Here is a 21332-nt window from a genome sequence, read left to right as displayed (position 1 = left end):
ATAATATTAAAATTAAAATATAATTATAATTTATACATTTTATATTGTAATAATTTTACTTGTATTAAACGCTCTACAAAACTCAAACATATAAAATTTATAATGTTCACTAATATTAAAAATTAAAATATAAGAGCAAATAAAAAAAAATTGTAAACATTGAACAAAAAATAAAAATTAAGTTATTGTATACTTGTTAACGTTTTATCATAAAAAAAAATACTAAATCTATATAATAAAGTATATCAACGTTCTACAATTTGAACAAATTAAATTAAAAATTAAATATCAAATAATACATATCAACCGTCTCCGATCGCCATGGTCGCGACCATCAACAGAGGGACCCCGGTTCGAGGTTGGAGAACCTTGGGTTCCTAACCGTGAGTGGTCGAGAACCCTTGTGTTCCCAAACCTTGTATTCTTCGACCATCCGTGATCAGGAAATATTTGATTTTTGTATTATTTTAATTTAAAAAAATTAAAAAATAAAATTAATAAAAAAAATTCTTTTTGAATAATTCAACAGAATAGATTAACCAATTTTATATTTCTTTAAATATCAAAGATTCAACACCTGAAAATAAAAATATTAAATTTTGAACTAAACTTCTTACTTTGAATAAAATTTTATATTAAAAACAACATTTGATTATCAACGATTTAAAAAAGATATTTTTATTTCTTTTAGATCATTCATGTCAAATTCTAATTATCAAATTCTTATACATTAAAACTTATATTGTTGGTGTTTTTTTATTTAAAACTTACACTGTTAATATTTAAAATACTTAAAAATTAAGTATTAAATGCTTTTAAAATTATAATATTTAGAAATGATACTCTTCTAGAAAAATTAAAAAAAAATTATAATCTATGATACTCTTTATTTTAGAATGGTCAATAGACACAAATTATAATTATAATTTTATCTTATTAACATGCATACATAAATAAACACAAATTATAAGTGTATGTTTATATTCTTAAATATCGATTAAGGTAATTTTATCTTTTTTTTTTAACTTTCTATTAATGTTTCTAACTTTAAATATTTTATCTAAAAATATTATAAGTGTAATGTTTTTAATTTTATTTTAAACTTTAAATATCGATTAATGTTTTTAACTTTAAATATTTTATCTAAAACATTTTTTACAAAAAAAAAAATAAAAAAAGACCGACCCGCAAAACTCACCCATCAACAATTTCAAAACAATGCCAACCAAAAATTTAAATAATTCAAAAATAATTATTTTTACATCAATCAATAAGGAGAAATTCAGCAAAGGCTCACACCCACATTGTCTCTTTGACTGTTTTTCTTGCGCCACTCGCCCATCAACAATGTCATTTTTCCTTCTTTTTTTATTTTTATTCATATTTTTTATTTTTTATTTTCTTTCTTTATTTTATTTTTTTACTTCCCATCATCTTCTTTCTCTTACTTCTCTTTCATGCTAAGGTTGAAACCTTTTTTTTCTATATTTCATATTTAATTTAATTTAATTTTTTTTTCTTTTTCCTCCTAGTTCTCATCTATTTTTTCTCTCTCTCTATATATATATATATGCGTATCTGTGTGTATATATATAAGTATGCACATATGTGTGTATATATATGTATGCGTATGTGTGGGTGGGTGGGTCCCTCTGAGAGAGAGAGAGAGAGGGTGAGTGAGGGAATGGGTGGGTGAGTTTGCGAGAAAAAAAGGGGGGAGGGGGGGGGGTGAGTTTGCAAGAGATAAAAAAGATGATGGGATGGGGGTGCCAGGTATGTTGGTATTTTATCTCAATTATTAATTAATATTTAAAATTTATTTCAGTTGTGAGATCAAAATATTTCTTAGATATTTTCAAAAATCATTTTGTTTGAGTCTCTGTATAATTATATTAAAAAATATAAAAATACATATAAAATATCTTTAGAATAAAGCGCAGCATGCATATAAAATATACAAAATACATATAAAATGACTATAACACACAAAATGACTATAAAATACACACATATACATGAAACATAATTCCCTATGCTTAATAATGGACCGTTATGCTTTGTTTCCAGTGACTACAAATTAATCTTTATTTCTAGTGAGATTTAATTGCCCTCAATGAGGGCCTTTTTTTTTTTATAATAGCTGCAATTGAATGACTAAAAATATACACCGCGTATACATACACACACAAATAAATATCTAATGCAAGTAATGTTGCTACAGCACGTATACACACACAAAAATGGGTACAAAATTTTGCATTAGATACACAATACATATCCTAAAAATTTTGCTACAGCACGTATAAAATTTCTTTTGTTAAAATTATAATGTGTATAATATACACATCTATACAGCAGTTACAGCATTTTGCTACAGCGCGTATACACATTTTATAATAGTTACACATTTTATACAGCAGTTACACGCACACACACTAAATACATACACACAAAATACACACGCACACACAACAGAATGTACACAAATTGACTACAGCGCAAATAAAATGTAAATACACACAGAGAAACTGGAGAGAGAGCCCAACAGCGCACTTCTCAAATATATAAATTTACTACAGCGCACTTCTGAAATTGGAGGAAGAAGAAGCACACTGTGCTTCTGATTATAATATACATACATCTTACATATATATATGCAAGCACGGCAGAGTGCTGCCTTGCTTTTTTAATCTTTATAATATATAGATTATTATATACATACATATACATATATATATATATGCAAGCACGGCAGATTCCTCCAATGTAATCGAGAATGAACTGTGAGTTTTTCTTAACTTAGGGATTTCTTTGATTGTTTTTCTTAACAGAGCTTCCGCCACGGCTCGCTCTTCCATTGATCTGAGCCAATGGACATAATATACATATAGATATATACACACAGCATTTGTTAAAGAAGCTCTGTTAAAATCAAACCTTTACACAAAATTTCATAAAGCTTTGTTAAAGAAGCTTTCGCCACGGCTCGCTCATAGACATAATATACATATAGATATATACACACGGCATAATGTAAATACATACACACGCACACAACGATGGAGCTGGAGGCGTACACGCGGAGGCGATGGAGCTGGAGGCGGCGGGGCAGCGAGGAGACGGCGATGGAGAGCTTCAGGCAGCCGGCAGCGATGGAGAGCTGCCCGCGAGGTGGGGTGGGAGGGAGAGAGAGAGAGTGAGGCAGTGAGTGAGGGAGGCGGGTGGGTGGGAGAAAAAGAAAGAGAAAGAGGGAGAGTGGGATAGAAAGAGAGAAGTAGAGGGGAAGTAACAGGCCGGAGAGAGAGAGAGAGAGAAAGAGAGAGAGAGGGGGGGACTGGGCGGGAAAAAACAAAAGAAAATAAATAAACTATATATAAAATAATAATAATAACAATTTAAATAATAATAATCAAAATTTTAAAATTAATTATCCATACATGACTTTACATATTTATCATAGCAATCAATTATCACATTTAAGACATGTCACATTTTTTAAAAGCAACAAAAAAAATAAAGTTAAGAAATAAAATTATAACATTTAATTTATATATAAAATTATAACATTTAAAATTATAAAAAAATAAATTTAAATTAATTAAACTATATATAAATAAAAATAAAATAAAAAATTTACTTGACAGTCGGTATTCAACAGTATTATCTAATATCTCAAGATTTCTCCCGATTTAAAAAAATCTCATTTTTTGTAAGTTATTTCAATTAAAATTTTATGCTAATATTTAAAAATTAATAATATGGATAAATTAATAATATTTATCTTGGCTTTTTATATACCAGCATGATTACACATTCTCCAAACACCATTTAGTTATGAAAAAACCATTTACATGTTCCAAGAACTACATCTCAAAGTCTTAATTAATGACCTATAAAAATTCTATTTCAGATAAGCAAAAAAAATTAAAAAAACATAATAAAATATCAAAATAGTAACCAGAAATGGGCGGAAAAAAATTTGACGGCTGTTTTGTTATAATATATATATATAGATAGTAGAAAATTTAAATATTAATTTATTTTTTGAAAAAGAAAAAAAATTAAACTAATAAAAAACAAAAGAGCAAAAAAAAAAAAAAATCGTGAAGCTACTTGACGTGAGAGTTATGGCTGTGTTTACTTTTCTAGTGCTTTAGCTTCATATGGAGCATACTTTTGTTATGTTTTCATTTTAATAATAATGGAAATTTAAAATATTAATTATTTGATTGATAATGAGAGTGAACAATTAATTTAATTGCATAAAAATTGTAATTAAATTAATTTTATTTGATTATCTCAAAATATATGACTGTTAGAAAGTGTGAATGTCATATTAAAAACTAAATGATGTCTTATTTTAATAATAACATAAATTTAAAGTATTAATTGTCTAATTATTCTAGCTGATTAATAATGGTAGTAAACAATTAATGTAATGGTGTAGAAACTGCAATTGATTAGTGATTATCCCAAAAAACTTATGTATACATTTTAAATATTAATTTATTTTTTAAAAAGAAAAAAAATAGAAATTAATTTTGGGCGGGAAAATTTTGTGCAGCTACTCTTCTACTTTAATATATATTAAGATTCTTGTATTACGAGGTGATTGTGATTGTCTGGAGTTTTTTTTCAATATTGATTTTGTGTTTAGTCCGGATGTTTATAATTGTGTGTAGTTATTTGAATATGAGTTTTGGTTTGATTTTGGCTTTGTAATTATGTAAGGTTCTTTTGGTTGGTGATGGATTTAGCATCGTTAATTAATAAAACTAAGGGTGTGCACGGTGCGATTTGACCAATTTTTGGTCAAGAAAATGCGTCAAACCGCATATGCAGTTTGCACCTATAATTAGACTGAGCGATCTGATTTGGTGCAGACAAACCGCACCGCATAATGCAGTGCGGTTTGGTGCGATTTTCGCGGTTTGCTGAAACTTGGTGTTTGGTGCGGTTTAGGTGTGGTTTGGTTTGGTGCAATTTTTGGTTCCAAAACGATAACAAACAATTATCTAAAATGGCACTACTAGTCTGCTACAAAAAATGATCTAATTATTTTATATATTTTATTTTTTATTTATCTTAATTATTAATATAGTCAGGCGATTCGGTTTGGAACCGAACCGCCAGCACCCCAAATCGCATAAATCGTAGTTTTGGTATTTTTCAAACCGCACTGGATCGCGTCCCTAAAAAAATTGCGCAGTTCGGCGCGGGCGATTTTCGCGGTCCACCGATTTTTTTGAACACCCCTAAATAAAACTAAAACTTAATTTGACAATATTAAGATAATATCACATTAAATCTGAAAGTATAATAACTTAGTTGACCTTTTTTAAAGAATAATAATTAATTTAACCATTAATATAAAAAATATAAAAAATTATTTGATTATTTTTAACTTTTTTTTCCAATTTAACCATCAAACTAAAGTAAAATACCTTATTCAACCCTTTTGTCATTTTTCATCTCTTGTTGTCTAACTATAACAATTTTTTTTTTTTTTGTGTGTGGAGGAGAGTGTCTCGATCAAGATTTGCAAGTGACTTGCAAGTAATGAGTGACTTATAAGAAATAAATCAATTAGAGACACACTTAACTTCATTTGTAGGCCATCTGATGTTTAAGTAAGTATATGGGGATGACTGTGTAGAATGCATAAGGCAAGTAGAGTTATACTTTGAGTATAGTTGTGAGTGTACATTTATCAAAAGATAAATCTCCTATTCATAGAGAGAGAATACTGACAAGTAGAAGGAGAGTTACAATTATCGACAAGTATTTTCGTTTATTTTTCAAATTTGTAGGTGAATATATTTGAGACTTGTGAGAGTCTTATGAATAATAATTATTGAGTGACATATGAATTCCCAATATAATCTCTTGAAAGTCTTGAGAGAAAGAGGGGCTATTGGATGAGGTCTATAGAGGGTCTCTCGAAAATCTAGAGAAATGCTCTCAAGTGAGATCACTTAGAGACTGTTTGACTTAATGTTTTGACCACTTATAAACTGCATAAGTGGCTTTAAAGCTATACAACTTTTGATTGATGAAGTGTTTGGCAAGAATTAATAGCTTTAAAACTATATAGTTTTAAAGCTGTTTTAATAGTGTTGGATAGAAGCTGGTGCCCCTTGCTTTGGGGAAAAAAAGCTAGAGAGTTGACCAAGCAAAATACCATTTTGCCCTCGTATAATTTTCATATTTACATGTGTGTCTTGCTATTACTGTTACCATTTTCTTCCCTCTTCTTCATCAAAGCTTTTTCTCCTATCATTTTTTCCAGAAGCTCTGTCATTACCGCCGTTGTCGCCCCTCCGCCATTATTGTCACCCAACTGAGCCGCTGCAACGCAAAATCATCGGTCCTTCTTCTAGATCCAAATCCGTCGCCTAGCGCCGTCGACCCTCATCCATTATTGCCGTCACTATCACCATCAGCAGAGCCGACCAACAGAGTTGGGGGCCTTAGGTGAAAGGATTTTTTTGAAGCTTTCGAGTATTATTTTTTTTATAAAAAAATAAAGAATACATTTTTTTACATAAATATTTTATTCTTTTATTAAATAAAAAAATATAATTCAATCAACTATAAAATATAATAATCTCTTAATAATAATAAATTTTCAACTAAAATATAATATCTCAGATATAAGAAAAAAAACCAAACAACTTACAATAATAAACAAAAAAAAAATAATTTTTCTTAAAACTCTATGAAAGTCAATGACAGCAAAACACTATATATTCATGGGATATTAGGAAGAGAAAGTGGATTTTATGGGATATTGAGATTTGGGAACACCACAACAATGGTTAAAAATTGAAAAATGGTGAAGGAAAGTTAAAAACAATTTATAATGTTTTGTATTTAATTTTTTAATAAAATATTATTTATTAAAAAATAAAAAATATATACATAAATATTATAAATTTTTAAAATTTGGGGCCTTCTAATTTTGGGGCCCTAATGCCATGACATACATGACTTAAGGGTAGGGTCGGCCCTGGCCATTAGTTACCACTTGTAGCCTCGATCGTCGCCTCTTTCTCCATCGCTGATGTCGTCATCCTCAATCGACTGCAATTGTAAGTGTATATATATTGTATATACATATATATTGTATATATATATTAATGGTAATATTTTTTAAGGAAAAAATAAAAAAAATCCAATATATATTGTATTAATATATTTTTTAATAAATATGTATAATTTATCTAACATTTATAAATTAATTTATAATTTTTTTATAAAAAATAAAATTTTTATAAACTTTATTTGTCTTATTTAGCATCATGGATATTTTAGTTTTTTTTGTCAAGTTTTGACAACTTATCAACTTTTACAAACCAAACACATAACTATTAACTGATAATTTAAAAATACATTTATTCAAACACGTTATCAATTTAAACATTACACAACTTTTATACTAACAGTTACTTCACTTAAAAGTTCCAATAAAAAAGGTAAGCCAAACAATCTCTTAGTTGTCTATTAATTTCAGTCATTCAGTATTGGTCACTTGATTGATGTCCTTTGGACCTCTCAATCATCTCACGCTTGACTGATATCCCTTGGACCTCTCGATCATCTCACGATTGTTTACATTTGTGACTTATTTTTGTAGATTTATTTTTTCAATATAATTTAAGCACTCTTTATTCAAGTTTTGGCTCACTTTATTAGAAACAGCATGGTCATTATAAGAGTATTTTTTTCTCATTACTACAATGGCTTTTTATTATAATAATTACTTTAAAACATTTTTTAGGTGATCTTTCAAATATATATATTTTTGTATGTATATTTGGTATATGTGATTTTTGGTGGGGGATTTATTGATCCACACCTTAAAATTAAGTTTGGATTCTGAAATTTTAAATAATATTATTTTAATTTGTTGTTTTTTTTTGGTTTAAATTGAGAGTGAATTTAAACTCAACTTTAAATGTTTCAAACAATTATACAAATCAAATATATTTTATATAATTTTTGAACAACACGATAAAATAAAGATAATTTTTCAAAATGAAAAGAAATTATTAAATTTAGCTTTACCTCAAACAAGGTTCATTAATTTACCCAAAATAAGATATAAGAAAACAAAATATCTTTAATTTCCGAAAAAGGAAAAAAATCCATCCCTATCCAAACAAGCCCCAATTTTCACGTTTTTTGGATAAATATTTGTTTATTTTTTTAAATGGCATAATAATCCTTCTATGATCAAATCAGCCCAGAGAGTCCCTCTCTTGGCGAAGTTTCTCTATTTCAGCTCATGTGGGCAGCCGCCGTGCTCGTTCAACCGATCGGCCCTTTTCCGGCAGCCGTTCCGGCTCCGTCAAGCCCCAAACTCTTCTTTTCCCCCTCCGAAAAAAGCACAGCCTTTCGCTTGGTGTCTTTTCCCTTGCCGGAAAAGTTCAAGCTACCGGCGTCGAAGAAACAGCAGCTTCCCGAGCTACGGACTCCAATCCGAGGTCCGCTTCTTCCCAAATCAGATGCATACACATCTTGCATGCGCACATACATATATGTATGTATATTGAAGATTTTTTGAGGATGGTTTTTTGAATTTTTGTAGATGACGAGAAAACGGCGTCCGTTGAGGAGAAGGGTGCCGCCGGAAATGATCCTGGATGGTTTCCTGCTTTTCCTCACGTTCTGTTGGCTTCCATGGCCAATTTCCTCTTTGGCTATCACATTGGGTAATTTTTAATCACCCTTTCTTGGACACCGTAGCGGGTCTTCACCCGAAACCGGTAATTGAAGGTGACTCGTGGCTTTACGGAATCAATATGCTGACTTGTGGGTTTATGGAATCAAATAATATACGCAAAACCTTTCCCATAAACTGTCAATGTGGGATTTGGTCATGTCATGACAACTTAGTGTATCTGTTTGTATAGCTGTTTAGTGAGTATATGCAAACACAGAGAGTAGATACTTTTGTTTTACTTTTATCAGCGCAGTGTACTGGACTTATATATGGGACTGTTGCGTTCAAGTAAGGAATAGAATTGCAACTGATTTACAAGCTAGCTAAAGAATTGGTAATTGGCCTTTTGAAGCCTATTTATATTCATGATCTTAGTATGTATATTCTATAATTTGGATTTCTTTGGACTTATTTATACATCAAGGTTTTTTGTTGCAACTTTTGATGCAGAATTCAGCAGTAAGTCAGTTGTTAGAACCAAAATTGGGGCTAAATTTTCCAACCATATATGATATCTCAATCCAGGCTCATTTCCGCCCCCCTTTTCTTTAGTATTATGTTTGATGTGGATAGTATTGCATTTCCTGGCAGTGGAATTTGGCAATTACATATTTATAGCTGATTAGTCATGCTCTGTTCACATATGAATTGAAAAGCAGTTGTTTGCTGATGTGGAAGTTGCTTAGTCTTTGATTTCCAATAATTAATGATGCAGACAGTATCATTGTTCTTAATAGGGGCACTTAGCAGTTATCAATGTGTCAGTGATTCGTTGAATATTTTGTAAGCTAATCTCTATGTGTAAGTTTGAACACTACCTATTGTTGCTTTGCAAGTGAATTGCTCTTGTGATCCTGATGGTTAATGAAGTGCTTGATCTTGTGTACCATGTATATAATTTTATGGGTTATTTGATAATTGTACGGGTTGCTTCCTTTTATATGGGCTTCGCCTTCAAATGTTGAATTGTTTGGTATATAATGCAGAGTAATGAATGGCCCTATTATATCCATTGCGCGAGAGCTTGGTTTTGAAGGGAACTCAATTCTTGAGGGGCTTGTTGTGAGTATATTTATAGTTGGAGCATTTATTGGGAGCATTGGCTCTGGTATGCTGGTTGATAGACTCGGGTGCAGGCGCACATTTCAGCTTGACACAATACCACTTATTCTTGGTGCCATTATAAGGTAATTTAAACTCACTGTTGATGACACCTGTATATGAATGTGCGAAATTTGGTTTCTTGAACACTAAGTAAGAGATACTCTTCCAGACCCTGCCACTGAAGAATATCTTTTTAAAAATGACATAAAAAGTTTGCTTGTAAAATTATTCATGAATCATGATACTGTGTAGTTTTGAGAAGCTTTTGTTGATCAATGCAACTCAGATTGCTTACTTGTCATCTTTGCCTTGTCACTGATCTGGCAATCTAATTTCAGCATGAAAAATAATTTGCGGCAATCTAAATTACTATTAATAAAACTAAGAGTAATTAAAATGAAGATATTGCGGTGATGATGAAATTAAAAATGGGGGAAAAAAAGAAACAAGAAATGTATGAACAAGTTTGTGAGATGACACAGATTGCAGCAACTAAAAACAAGAGAAGGAAATTAATTGAGGTGGTTAGTGTAATGCATAATAAAAATTGATCAAAGCATCAGTTAGGAAAGTTTGGACAGTGCTTGGGGATGTAAAATACTAAAACTAAACTACAGTGGGGACAATTATGAAAAACATGCCAATTCATAGTCTTAACCGAAATGATAGGACTTGATTGACTGGGATGGAGGACAAGATTCATGATTATCTTGGAGAACTGATATTTATATCTCCAAGTTTTTAATCTGATTATCTTGACTTGCTTTACTATTTTGGCTATCAGAAGGAATTATCTCTATATTCCTGATGCAATGAAGGACCATTAATATATAAGTTTAGTAAGCGCATAAACTAGCTCATGCGTATGGCTGCATTCTGAAATTTTGATTTTAGATGGTATGAACTTGCTAATTTGACATGCTATATCCAGTTGATGTGTTATTTTGCAAATATATCTGTGCATCTTCTTTGATCTTAGATTACACATTATATGAGATTTCTTATTTTGATTTGTTCCAATCTGTGACAGTGCACAAGCCCACTCCTTGGAGGAAATTCTCTGGGGAAGATTTCTTGTTGGCACTGGAATTGGTGTGAACACTGTTGTTGTTCCTATTTATATTTCAGAGGTAATGGTCATGTTATAGAGTCAGAATGAAATTTTTTCTTTGTTTATAACCTTCGTATTTTCATAGTCATGTGGTCAGTGGAAACTATAAGCTAGTTGTCAGTAATTTCCAATTTTGAGGTGTGTAAATTTTATTTCTTCTTGCTGGGGGGAAAAGAGAATATTCATTATTTCTCTTCATTGTTGTTGGGTGTAAAGGACAAGATGTTAATTGGAAAGATTTAAATGAATGTCGTGATGTTTGTTTTCTCTGGAACTGGCAAAAGATGCAGGAGTATATGACTGCATAATCAATGACAGCAATGTCTTGGAAAGAACCATGTTTAGTGGATGGCACGCTGTTAAACTAATGGTATTAATTAAAAAGAAAATGCTGTGAAGCTTCCTGAAATGTTGATTGAAATACAAGTTCTTGATAATCTACAGTTTGTTCCATAGAGTAGAGGCAACATATTACTAGCATGTAGTTTCCATTTTTCGCCCTCATGAAAAGTATCCTTGATTGTTACAATTTCAGCCAAAGAGGTTAGTTGAACATGCAACCTAGATTGGGTTCAATCCAGTTAACAACTTTTTGGGGTTAAAGCTGCTTGTGTATTTATTATAAAGGTTAAAAAGCTTGTCTTGTCGATGTGGTATCTCTGGGCCTGTGTGGAATGCATGTATGCTGGTACAGCCAAAAGGTTACATTTTTTTTTTCATCTATTCCTTAATGATTGTGTTGTAGATTGCCCCGACAAGGTATAGGGGTTCCCTTGGGACTCTCTGTCAAATTGGAACATGCCTTGGAATGATTTCATCACTCTTTCTAGGAATTCCCTCAGAACAGGATCCCCACTGGTGAGGTTACTTCTTTTGTTTCCTAGAGATGCTTGATTATTAGGTTTCCTGTCTGGAATTTTTCCTTCTCCTTTGTCTTTATATGCATGTAACTCTCTGCTGGTTCACTTTTTATCCCCAGATATGCTTGATTCCTGAAGATTCTCTTTTAATTATTTTGTTGTAAACTCTCCAGAAGTCTGTATTTTATTTTTCCCATCAATAAGTTGATCTGGTATATTGAAGATTATTCTAGTTTATGACTATATTGCAGCCTTTTCTGCTCCTGTAATCCTGCTGTTCCTTCTATTCTGTTGTAACACATTGTTTACATTCACTGATTTATTGTTTTCCTCTAGGGATAAGCTTATTAGGTGTTAACGGGGTCTTGAGAAATATAAAAGAACATGGGTATTGGAGGGGATTGGGAAATAGAAAATATAAACTTAAGTTAAAACTTGAGAAAGTGAATTGCAGTGCTGTTCTGACTAAAGTAAAGGGAATATATGTTGTCTTATCATACATAGCAAGAGTGAAAATTACTTATTATCCTCTTTTGTTTTTGAATAATTATGGAATTTCACAATTCATAACTTGGTCTGCATTTGTGCAGACAATACTTGTGGTCTTTTGGTGTCTTTTATATGAAGCATCGAGTATATCTCATAATGAAATCATGTGCTGCTCACTCGTGATGCTTTGTATGCTTCTTGAGGTTTAATAAGAAGGTTGTGCATCATATTCCCGTTACCATCTATTGACTGGATTTTAAAATTTGTCATTTCCAGGTGGAGGATGATTCTCTATATTGCAAGTGTACCTGGATTTATTTTATCACTGGGTATGCAGTTCTCTGTAGAGAGCCCTCGGTGGCTATGTAAAGTAGGTTTTCTGTTTCCATTTCATCAAAAAATCTCCAAACTTTTGTCATTACCATCTTAAACTGTTTTCATATGCTTTCTTAATCTGCTATTCTGACATTTGTATAGGTAGGAAGACTAGCTGATGCTAAAGAAGTTATACGTAATCTCTGGGGACCGTCTGAAGTCAACAAAGCAATTAGAGAGTTTCAGTCTGTCATCTGGGATGATGATAGAGGTGATTTGGAGAGCAGCTGGTTGGAACTCCTAGAGGAGCCACACTCTAGAGGTTGTATTAAGGTGGTTTTTGGTAGCCATTGAACTTTTTTGGCTATAACACTACAGTGAATATCCTAAGCAGCACATTCTGTGTGCATGGTCTAAACAAATTTTCAGGGTCTCAGCCTGACAGAGGGTAAATTCTCCTTGGTGAGGAGAATTAGGGTTGGTTTTGAGAGAGAGAGAAAACAGAGAGAAATTGAGAGGGATAAACTGGAAATTGATCACAATATTCATCAATGATTCTTATTGAGAGGGAAAGCCCCTTATATAGGCCCATCATCATATGCGATTCAATCTGTTACAACCATCTTCAACTGCCTAACTCCCTTTCCCTTGGCTCCTACTGTTATTTCGTTACACCCTTCTAACTGTATCAGCTACCGTTAACCACTTCTTGTTATGCTACCCTCTACCTGTTACAACTACTCCATACATTGATTAATTCCCCTAACTACCCTTAACCACCGTACGGTCCTGACAAAAATCCATCCCTATATCCATTGTATTTTGTTGAGGTTACAAACATATAAACTAGCACGAGTAGTTTTGGTAAGAATTCATTTTGATGGGTTGAGGAGTTGTTCTTCTATCATTCAAGATCAATGCTTCCATTTCAACTGATAAGGGGTTCTTTAATTACCCAAAAAAAGATAAGGGTGCCTCTCTTCAGGGTTCCTTTTGTTTTAATGAGAATTAAAAGAATCTGTAGACACTTCTAAGATTTCGAATATATGCAATAGGTATGAATGTTAAATTGTTCCTGTCATTGTATTAGCTTTGTGCTACTAGTTTGACAGATCTGTCTCATTTCACTCTACAAATTCCTGTCTTTGGATGCAGTTGCACTAGTTGGGGGTTCTCTTTTCTTTCTTCAACAGTTTGCCGGCATAAATGGAGTTCTTTATTTCTCATCATTGACTTTTCAAGATGTTGGAATTACTGGCAGTGGTTTAGCAAGCTTATATGTTGGAGTCACCAACTTTGCAGGTTTGCGTTCTGTAAACTGTATGATGCTACAAGCATAGAGATGGTGATGCTGGTTGCAAACTGATTTTTTAAGTGGTGTAAATGTGCAGGTGCACTTTGTGCTTTGTACTTGATGGATAAGCAAGGGAGAAAAGAGCTTCTAATTGGAAGTTACTTGGGGATGGTGAGTGATATACATATTATTTTCTCCTTGCTTCTATATGTAAGGACTAATCCACAAATCTACCTTTTTACAGGCAATATCAATGTTTCTCATAGTTTGTGCTATCAGCTCTCCAATAGATGAAGAACTTGCTCACAACTTATCCATTTTTGGCACGACCTTGTATGCTCTCTTCACCCCGGCATTCAAATATGATTTCATGCAAATACGGATAAAAAATAGTTGCCTCTTCACCCTGGCATTCAAATATGATTTCATGCAAATACGATTAAGAAATAGTTGCCAAATGAAAGATTTATTGAGCTTGATTGTTTCATTCCCGGTGCTCATTCTTTACAACAATCCATTTGAGATTCATTGGTTTCTGTCCCATACTCTTCCAGGTACATATTTACCTTTGCCATTGGAGCTGGGCCAGTTACCGGGCTTCTTATACCAGAGCTCAGTAGCAACAGGGCGCGTGCGAAGATCATGGGCTTCAGCTTCTCGGTTCACTGGGTATGTATCATAATTCATAAACCTGCCAGGTGATTGTTCAAAGCCAACAATTAATCATACACGTTTCAACACTTGAAACATATGAATTGACCATAGGAACATCACATATGAAATGGGGAAACATTGAAACCAAGCAATAGTCGAAAGTATCTAGACAATGCATGATCCATTTCTCAACATAAACTTGATGTCTAAATGTCATGATCCACAACATGCCCTCTTCCATATGTGACTCAGGTTTGTAATTTCTTGGTTGGCCTGTTCTTCCTCGAACTTGTGGAGAAATTTGGGGTCGCTCTAGTTTACGCAACCTTTGGAGCAGTTTCCTTGTCGGCTGCTGCTTTCGCATACTATTTCATAGTCGAAACTCGAGGGCGTTCTCTTGAGGAGATTGAGATGTCTCTAAACCCTAATTGCCAGAAGGATGATTCTTAGTCGACATCCCTATTCCTTCAATGGAAGTTTGAGAGATGACAACAGAAAACTCTACATCAATGCCTGAGCTTAGTTGCAGAAGAGGACTTTCAAGTTCAGTGAAAGGATTCTGGTCTCTCATCAACTGTGGCGTGTAAACAAAGAACAAGGCATGGAAGAGCCCAATGTTCCATAACATTTGATCAATTATGTTTTTCTGCATTTGCTTATGTTGTTCCTATTCTTTTTCGAGTAAGAATAACAATATTCGATCCAAAAGTTCAGATCGAATTTGTGGGTGAAAATCCTATTTTGCCCTTGCATTAGCATTGTCCTGCGAGTAAATAATAGGGGTGCCTGTAGCTTCTTATTACATAGAATATCAAAATTTACACTAATTTGATCTGCCAAATTTCAGTGTTTTGAGTAACTTGAGTTATGACCCAAAAGTACCAGTGGCCCTGGCCTCCAAAAAATAACTGAAACGGGCTTTGCTCGCTATTTACCACAAGAAGGATGTCACGAATGGCAACAGCACTATGAGGTGTGGTATAATTCAGAGGAGACGTAGCGCAGGCATGTAATGCAGTAATGGTATCTAATTGAGTTTAGAATTAATAAATTTATATTTAGACTATTTATTAGATTTGTAATTGAATTTGGCACAGGGAGTGGGTGTTTGGGAATATATTTCGTATCAGACCCATTACAAATTGGAGAGAGATATATAGATTATATAAAAATATCCAGAAAGATATATATAGCAACACTTTAGGGTATGAATTTTGAATGAAATGGATTTGGGATGAGAGAGATTGGTAAGTAGCTTCTTTTAATGGGTTTGAGTATTTAAGATTGGCTTATTATTTTGTTCTTTTAATGGGTTTTTGTTACTCATTGGTTTAGTCTCTTCTTTAGTGCGCAAGTTTTGGAGAAAATATGAAAACCCATCGGGAATATGCTCCAAAATATGTAAGAATGTCAGAGCAAAACTGTTTAGGAAATCAGAAGGGATTGTCCTATCACGTAAATGATTCGATGACCCCAACTAACATCCAAGCATCGGACTAATAAAATAAACAGACATACCAATTAAAAGCTGATGTTATGATAGAGGAAATAACGGTTTTAAATAGCCTGACAAGTGCAAGAAGTTGCAGCCACATATTCAGATTCACAAGTTGCAACACCGGAAGTCTTCAGGAACTCCCTAACGGTATCAGGATCTGTAGCAGAAATGCCCTGAGACTTGAGTGTTTTCAGTAAGCCTGGGCCCAAAGTGTGGAGACATGCTGATTGTGTCAGCCCTGGCCATTGTGCGGATAAATACAGCGAGTTCTGGCATGTATTGGTCAATCGCAGATGACTGCAGGATAGGGCTGTCTCCAGTGTAGTATGCCGATGCGATGTGATCACGTGCTCCTGCACTGACAACGTCTCTGCATGGTGCAATGCAGTCAGTAGGCCGTGAAGCCCATGGAAGGAATGGTCCTAGGCCAGCGTTAAGGATACGTCTAAGAACGAGTAGAGCAATGTATGCCTTGTGTGAGCCAGCTGGTCGGGGCCATGCACCTGGTTGAGACAAATGAGTCTGCGTTGATGACCTCATACGTAGGGGCAGACATGAAACGGCCATGTGTTGTCACCTTTGAATTAGGAAAGAATAGGTTGGCGATTGCACGTTTGTTAGATGGGTGTAGGGCTTCGTAGAACAGGTCCGTCAGCTCAGAGTGGTATGCGTCTCTCCGGTCACCCTTCATGAGCCCAGCCACAGCGAGCAGTGAGCGGACTGCTCCAGCTGCTACTGACCCGCCAGTTGTAAGGTTGAACTGTGGTAATGGTTGATTCCTGATGCAATTACCAGGCCTAGAGCCAATCCCGTGGCATAGAGCAAATCCCTGAAATTGCTGCGCCATGAGGGACACCTCTTATGTACATCCCCTCTGCTATCTTCATTTTCACGGAGTTATGAGTGCTTTTGCAATATGCTGTCATCTTATCAAACTGTTCATTGAGCGCAGCGACTTGTTCAGTATTCATGGCAGCTAACACAGCTATAAAGTGTACAAGTTGTCCGCCGTTGCATCAGGTCCTGGCTAATTTGAGTTGGAACCTGAGTCCAGTCTACATTCCTGTGTACGTCCCAGATTCTGTCCTTAAGGTTGTCAATGAATGTGTAATAGTTGTTCAGGGCAGACTCATGAACTAGTATCCTGCGAGAGCTCATCTAGTGTAAGAGAGCCGTCTTTCAGCTTTTTGCCTGAAAAGTCAATGATGATGCCACCGGCTCGTCTCTGAAGGATGTATCTTCGGTTAGCAGCTTGGAGGTTGCCAAGAGATTGCACAGCCATATAAGGAACCCACTATGTTAGTGAGGAGAGGGATGTTGATTACTCATGCAGCCATGTCAGTGTGTTGTGGAGGGATGAACAAAAGTTGAAAATTGTTGTCAAGTTCCCTAACCTGCCCCCCCTAGAGTACACTCATGGCTGCAGTGGAAACCATAAATTTCATACCAAAACGCTCCAGAAAGAACAAGGTGGACAAGCTCAAAACCCTCTGCAATCTGCATTCAAAAGATAAAAAGGAAAATGCTATTGATATATTTTTATATATACCTTAAGCTACATAAAGGTATATCAATGACAAAAAAGTCCCTCATAAGGCGCATAGAGGCACGTGAGGCGTATGTGAGGCGAGGGGTATTTTAGTCATAATATCCCCTTATATAGTGTAAGATGTACAAAAGGTTGTATATCTAACATAATTCAAGATAAAAAGGAAAAGAAAAAAAAAGAAAAAGGAAAAAGAAATGAAAAAGGAAGTTCAATGCAGTATGACAAATTGCTTAAGCAGCCCTCCCAAATAACAGACTGGATATTTGTAAAAAGCTACCACCATTTAGAATACTAACAACATTAATTGTTACTAATAAATTGGACCACAGTCAACTATTGATCCAAATGAATTGTCACTGAAATGCTAATCCATAGTAAGAATGGTGCCGTACGTGAACATCCCTCCCCCTTAGTAGACATTTTCACCAGGTCACTGTCGAGACTAAAGAGTTGATGTTAAGAGTTGAACTTAATCGTAAAGTCATAATAAATCTGATAATAATTTTGTCATTACATTAAAACTCATCTTCAAAAGGAACAACATATTCACTGTTCATTTTATTAACAGAAAAATGAAAATTGAACACAATAAAGTTGAAAATCGAAACAAAATATGGGGACGACAATGTATCAAACATTTATCCTAAATCGATTACCTAAATTCTAACCTAATTACAGCCTTATCTTCTAGAAGACCTTCAATATTTTTAGTTATTAAGGCAACGTTTATTAAAATAAGAAAAGATCATAAGATTGTATCAAGATAAAATTAGAATATTTTTCAAACTAACATAAGACAAGAAGTATTTTGAGATTTTTATCAAAGTAGTTGTTAATTTTTTTTGGAATATATTAGAGGATATATATGTCATTTTTTTTTCTTATCTGTAAGGTTTAAAATATACTTATTTTGAGGGCAGACAGATAAACATATTTGAAAAATGTCAAATAAAAAGTCACGTGACTTTTTTTTTAAAAGTTGTCAAATAAGTTTAACAAACACATTAAAAATGATAAAAGTTTAGAATGCTTTTGATATATTAATTTTTTTGATTTATACTTGATTAACAAACACTACCCAAATGAGAATCTACCCAATTCATTTCTTCTTAGATCATTGGTCTCTTGAGCTCCCATATTAAATTAACAATCAATCACCTTAGATTTTGTTAATATGTTGTAATCAAATAAATTCAACACAACAATTAAATAGTTATTATATGACAATGTTAAAATAACAATTCAACGAGGACAAGTAAAATTCATTTATATTTAGCAGTAGAAATGGATGCTATACCCACCATGAGCTATGTAGATTTGGTGTAGATGGTATACCTACTATTTAGCTGTAGATTTGGTATACCATTAAGTATTAACATTTAACTACTTAATTAGATATTATTATTTTTTTATTAATCAAGTGTTTATGTCCCAGGGTATTCGCAACTATTCAAGTACACCAAATACCATACAAAACCAACCATACATAGTTAGATTAGAGCTTAGTTATAAATACCCTTAGTTTGATTTAGCCTTAGTTTTAATGTATATAATAATACAAAATTATTATATTATCTACGTTGTATAACATAATGTTTGTCTGATACAGACAAAATTAGAGGGGGTGCGTGACCTCCCTCCACACACACCCCTTGCATGCTCACGTCGGGAAAATCCAATACGGACAACAAAATAAATCTCTATAATAATATCAAACTAAGTCAGAACTTGTATCCTATCAAAATATCAAAATGGCTTAACTTAGACTTGACTTGATATTAGTGGAATTCTTATAAATTGAGACCATAACAAAATAAATCCAAAAAAAAAAAAAACTTGGCATAAATCAAATTGAATGAATAATAAAATTAATTTAAAACCCAATTTCTAGTGGATGGATGTGTAACGAGACCACTTGGGTTTGGAATTAAATAGATTTGGTGTACCTGTAACTATTAATTCCAATGGACATTGCTTGTTGGGCTTCCAGGCACGGGTAGCTTCTTCAGCACCACAGGAAGTTTCCCCTTCATTTTTGGGTGGTTCAGAAATAATTTTAATAATTAAATATATTTAATTTTTATAAATATTATCAATTGTTTCTTGTTTTCAGATTTGGATCCGATTTTAACATGATATTGTGATCTATTGACTCAATTAATAATCAAGTCGGATTTTATTTAACCCGACCCAAATATTATATTGAATCTAATATATATAAATACTAGATTGACTCATTTGAATTTCTTTACTTTTGCAAATATTACTATTTAGGTGTTCGTTCAATTTGATAAAATCTATATTTGACCGATTCTATTAACTCGATTAATAATTAATCTAATCCAACATGATATGTATGGTATCAAATGTATTTATAAATAATCTACAACTAAATTCAAGACCATTGTTTAGTTCTTAGAAGATTTGGACATTATATTGCAAGTTTCCAATCGCTCTAACTTTACTAACTTAATGGTTTGGAACTACAAAAATTTTAAAGTTTATTAAGCAAGAAAACAATAACACTAACAACAAAATCGGGGAACATGGGTACTTGAGTGGCATCATAAATTTAAGTCCCTTTAAAAGGGTACTTGAGGTCAATAATCTCACCTAACCTAAAACATGGGTGGGTGATGTATTCAACTCAACACAAAGGATGGTGACACACAACCTTGGCATGTCATGATTTAACTACATCTTGTTCCATCACAATGCAATGACGTGGTGAATTAATTTAAAATATCCCCTCACGTCATCTCTCTTCTCATTTTTGGGTGCATACTGAATAAATTTTTATTGTATAAATCGTGTTCAGCTCAATTAATTTGGGAGTTTTAGATGACAAAGGTTGTCGGGACCTTCTCAAATATACCTATTAAATATAATGTTTGAGATATCAAAAGAAACCAAATAACTTAGTATAATAAACAAAAAAATGATAAAAATTGGGAAGAAAAAATTGGGTACAATGAGATTTTTTTAAGGGTGCAATTAAAAGATTTATAATCAAAAATAAATTTACAGTCTTAAAATTTGTAAAATATTTAGGAAAAAATGATAAAAATTGAGAAGAAAAAATTAAAAATAATGAGAAGAGAGAATGTAAAAATTTAGAAGAAAAAATGAATAAGACAAAACGTTATAAATTGATTGTTAGGTAAATTAATTACTGAGTTCGGTGTCCATGAAAATTTAGATGAAAAGTTGAATTTTATTTTGAGTTCAAATTTTTTAATAAAATATTTATAATTAAAAATAAAATATATATAAATTATAAAAATTTGAGGTATTCGTAAACGCAAGGCCTTAGGTGATCGTCTAAATGATTTTATGATTGAGCCGACTCTATGTACATTATATAATTAATCGAAAATTGATAAACTCGTGCGTATTAAAAAAATTTAACTCTTAATAAATCATGTGAAAAATATAATACTACAAACCAAACTAGGAACCAGAGACATTGGCAGCCAAAATAGTGATTATTGTGAAATTTTTATTTTTGGTGGTTTTGAGTTTGGTTTGGAGGGTGCGTGGAATTGGTGGTGACGGTGCGGCGTTGTCGGCGGGGAGCAGGGGAGGGTCCACCGGCGGTAGGTGGCTCCGATCAATCAGCGCAGCCGGTTGTCCTTTTGGAGGGCCATCCGCCCAAATTAGAGGAGCCGATTGCACCATCCATTCACTGCTATGCAGCCCCATTGACTAGAAATAGAAAACCCATGAAAATTTG

At 33.1% G+C, this 21332-nt stretch overlaps 1 protein-coding gene across 1 annotated transcript; it reads left to right on the top strand.

Annotated features, from left to right (window-relative positions):
- The first annotated feature begins 8232 nt into the window (after positions 1-8232).
- On the top strand, positions 8233-15402 carry LOC127792586 (probable plastidic glucose transporter 1). The gene is made up of 12 exons (XM_052323130.1): positions 8233-8486; positions 8591-8714; positions 9712-9912; positions 10860-10959; positions 11686-11798; positions 12566-12663; positions 12771-12926; positions 13760-13906; positions 13996-14069; positions 14143-14231; positions 14453-14567; positions 14805-15402. The coding sequence occupies exons 1-12, from the start codon at positions 8288-8290 to the stop codon at positions 15000-15002; spliced, it is 1614 nt and encodes a 537-aa protein (XP_052179090.1). The 5' UTR covers positions 8233-8287; the 3' UTR covers positions 15003-15402.
- The last annotated feature ends 5930 nt before the right edge of the window (positions 15403-21332 follow it).

The sequence above is a fragment of the Diospyros lotus genome, chromosome 15, assembly GCF_014633365.1.
Source record: "Diospyros lotus cultivar Yz01 chromosome 15, ASM1463336v1, whole genome shotgun sequence".
NCBI lineage: Eukaryota > Viridiplantae > Streptophyta > Magnoliopsida > Ericales > Ebenaceae > Diospyros > Diospyros lotus.
This window is presented reverse-complemented; position numbering and strand designations above follow the sequence as displayed.

Coding starts and splice junctions, on each gene's coding strand:
- LOC127792586 (XM_052323130.1), top strand. CDS start 8,288: ATGTGGGCAGCCGCCGTGCTCGTTCAACCGATCGGCCCTTTTCCGGCA. Junction 8,487..8,590: donor GCTACGGACTCCAATCCGAG/GTCCGCTTCTTC, acceptor GAATTTTTGTAG/ATGACGAGAAAACGGCGTCC. Junction 14,568..14,804: donor TCAGCTTCTCGGTTCACTGG/GTATGTATCATA, acceptor TATGTGACTCAG/GTTTGTAATTTCTTGGTTGG.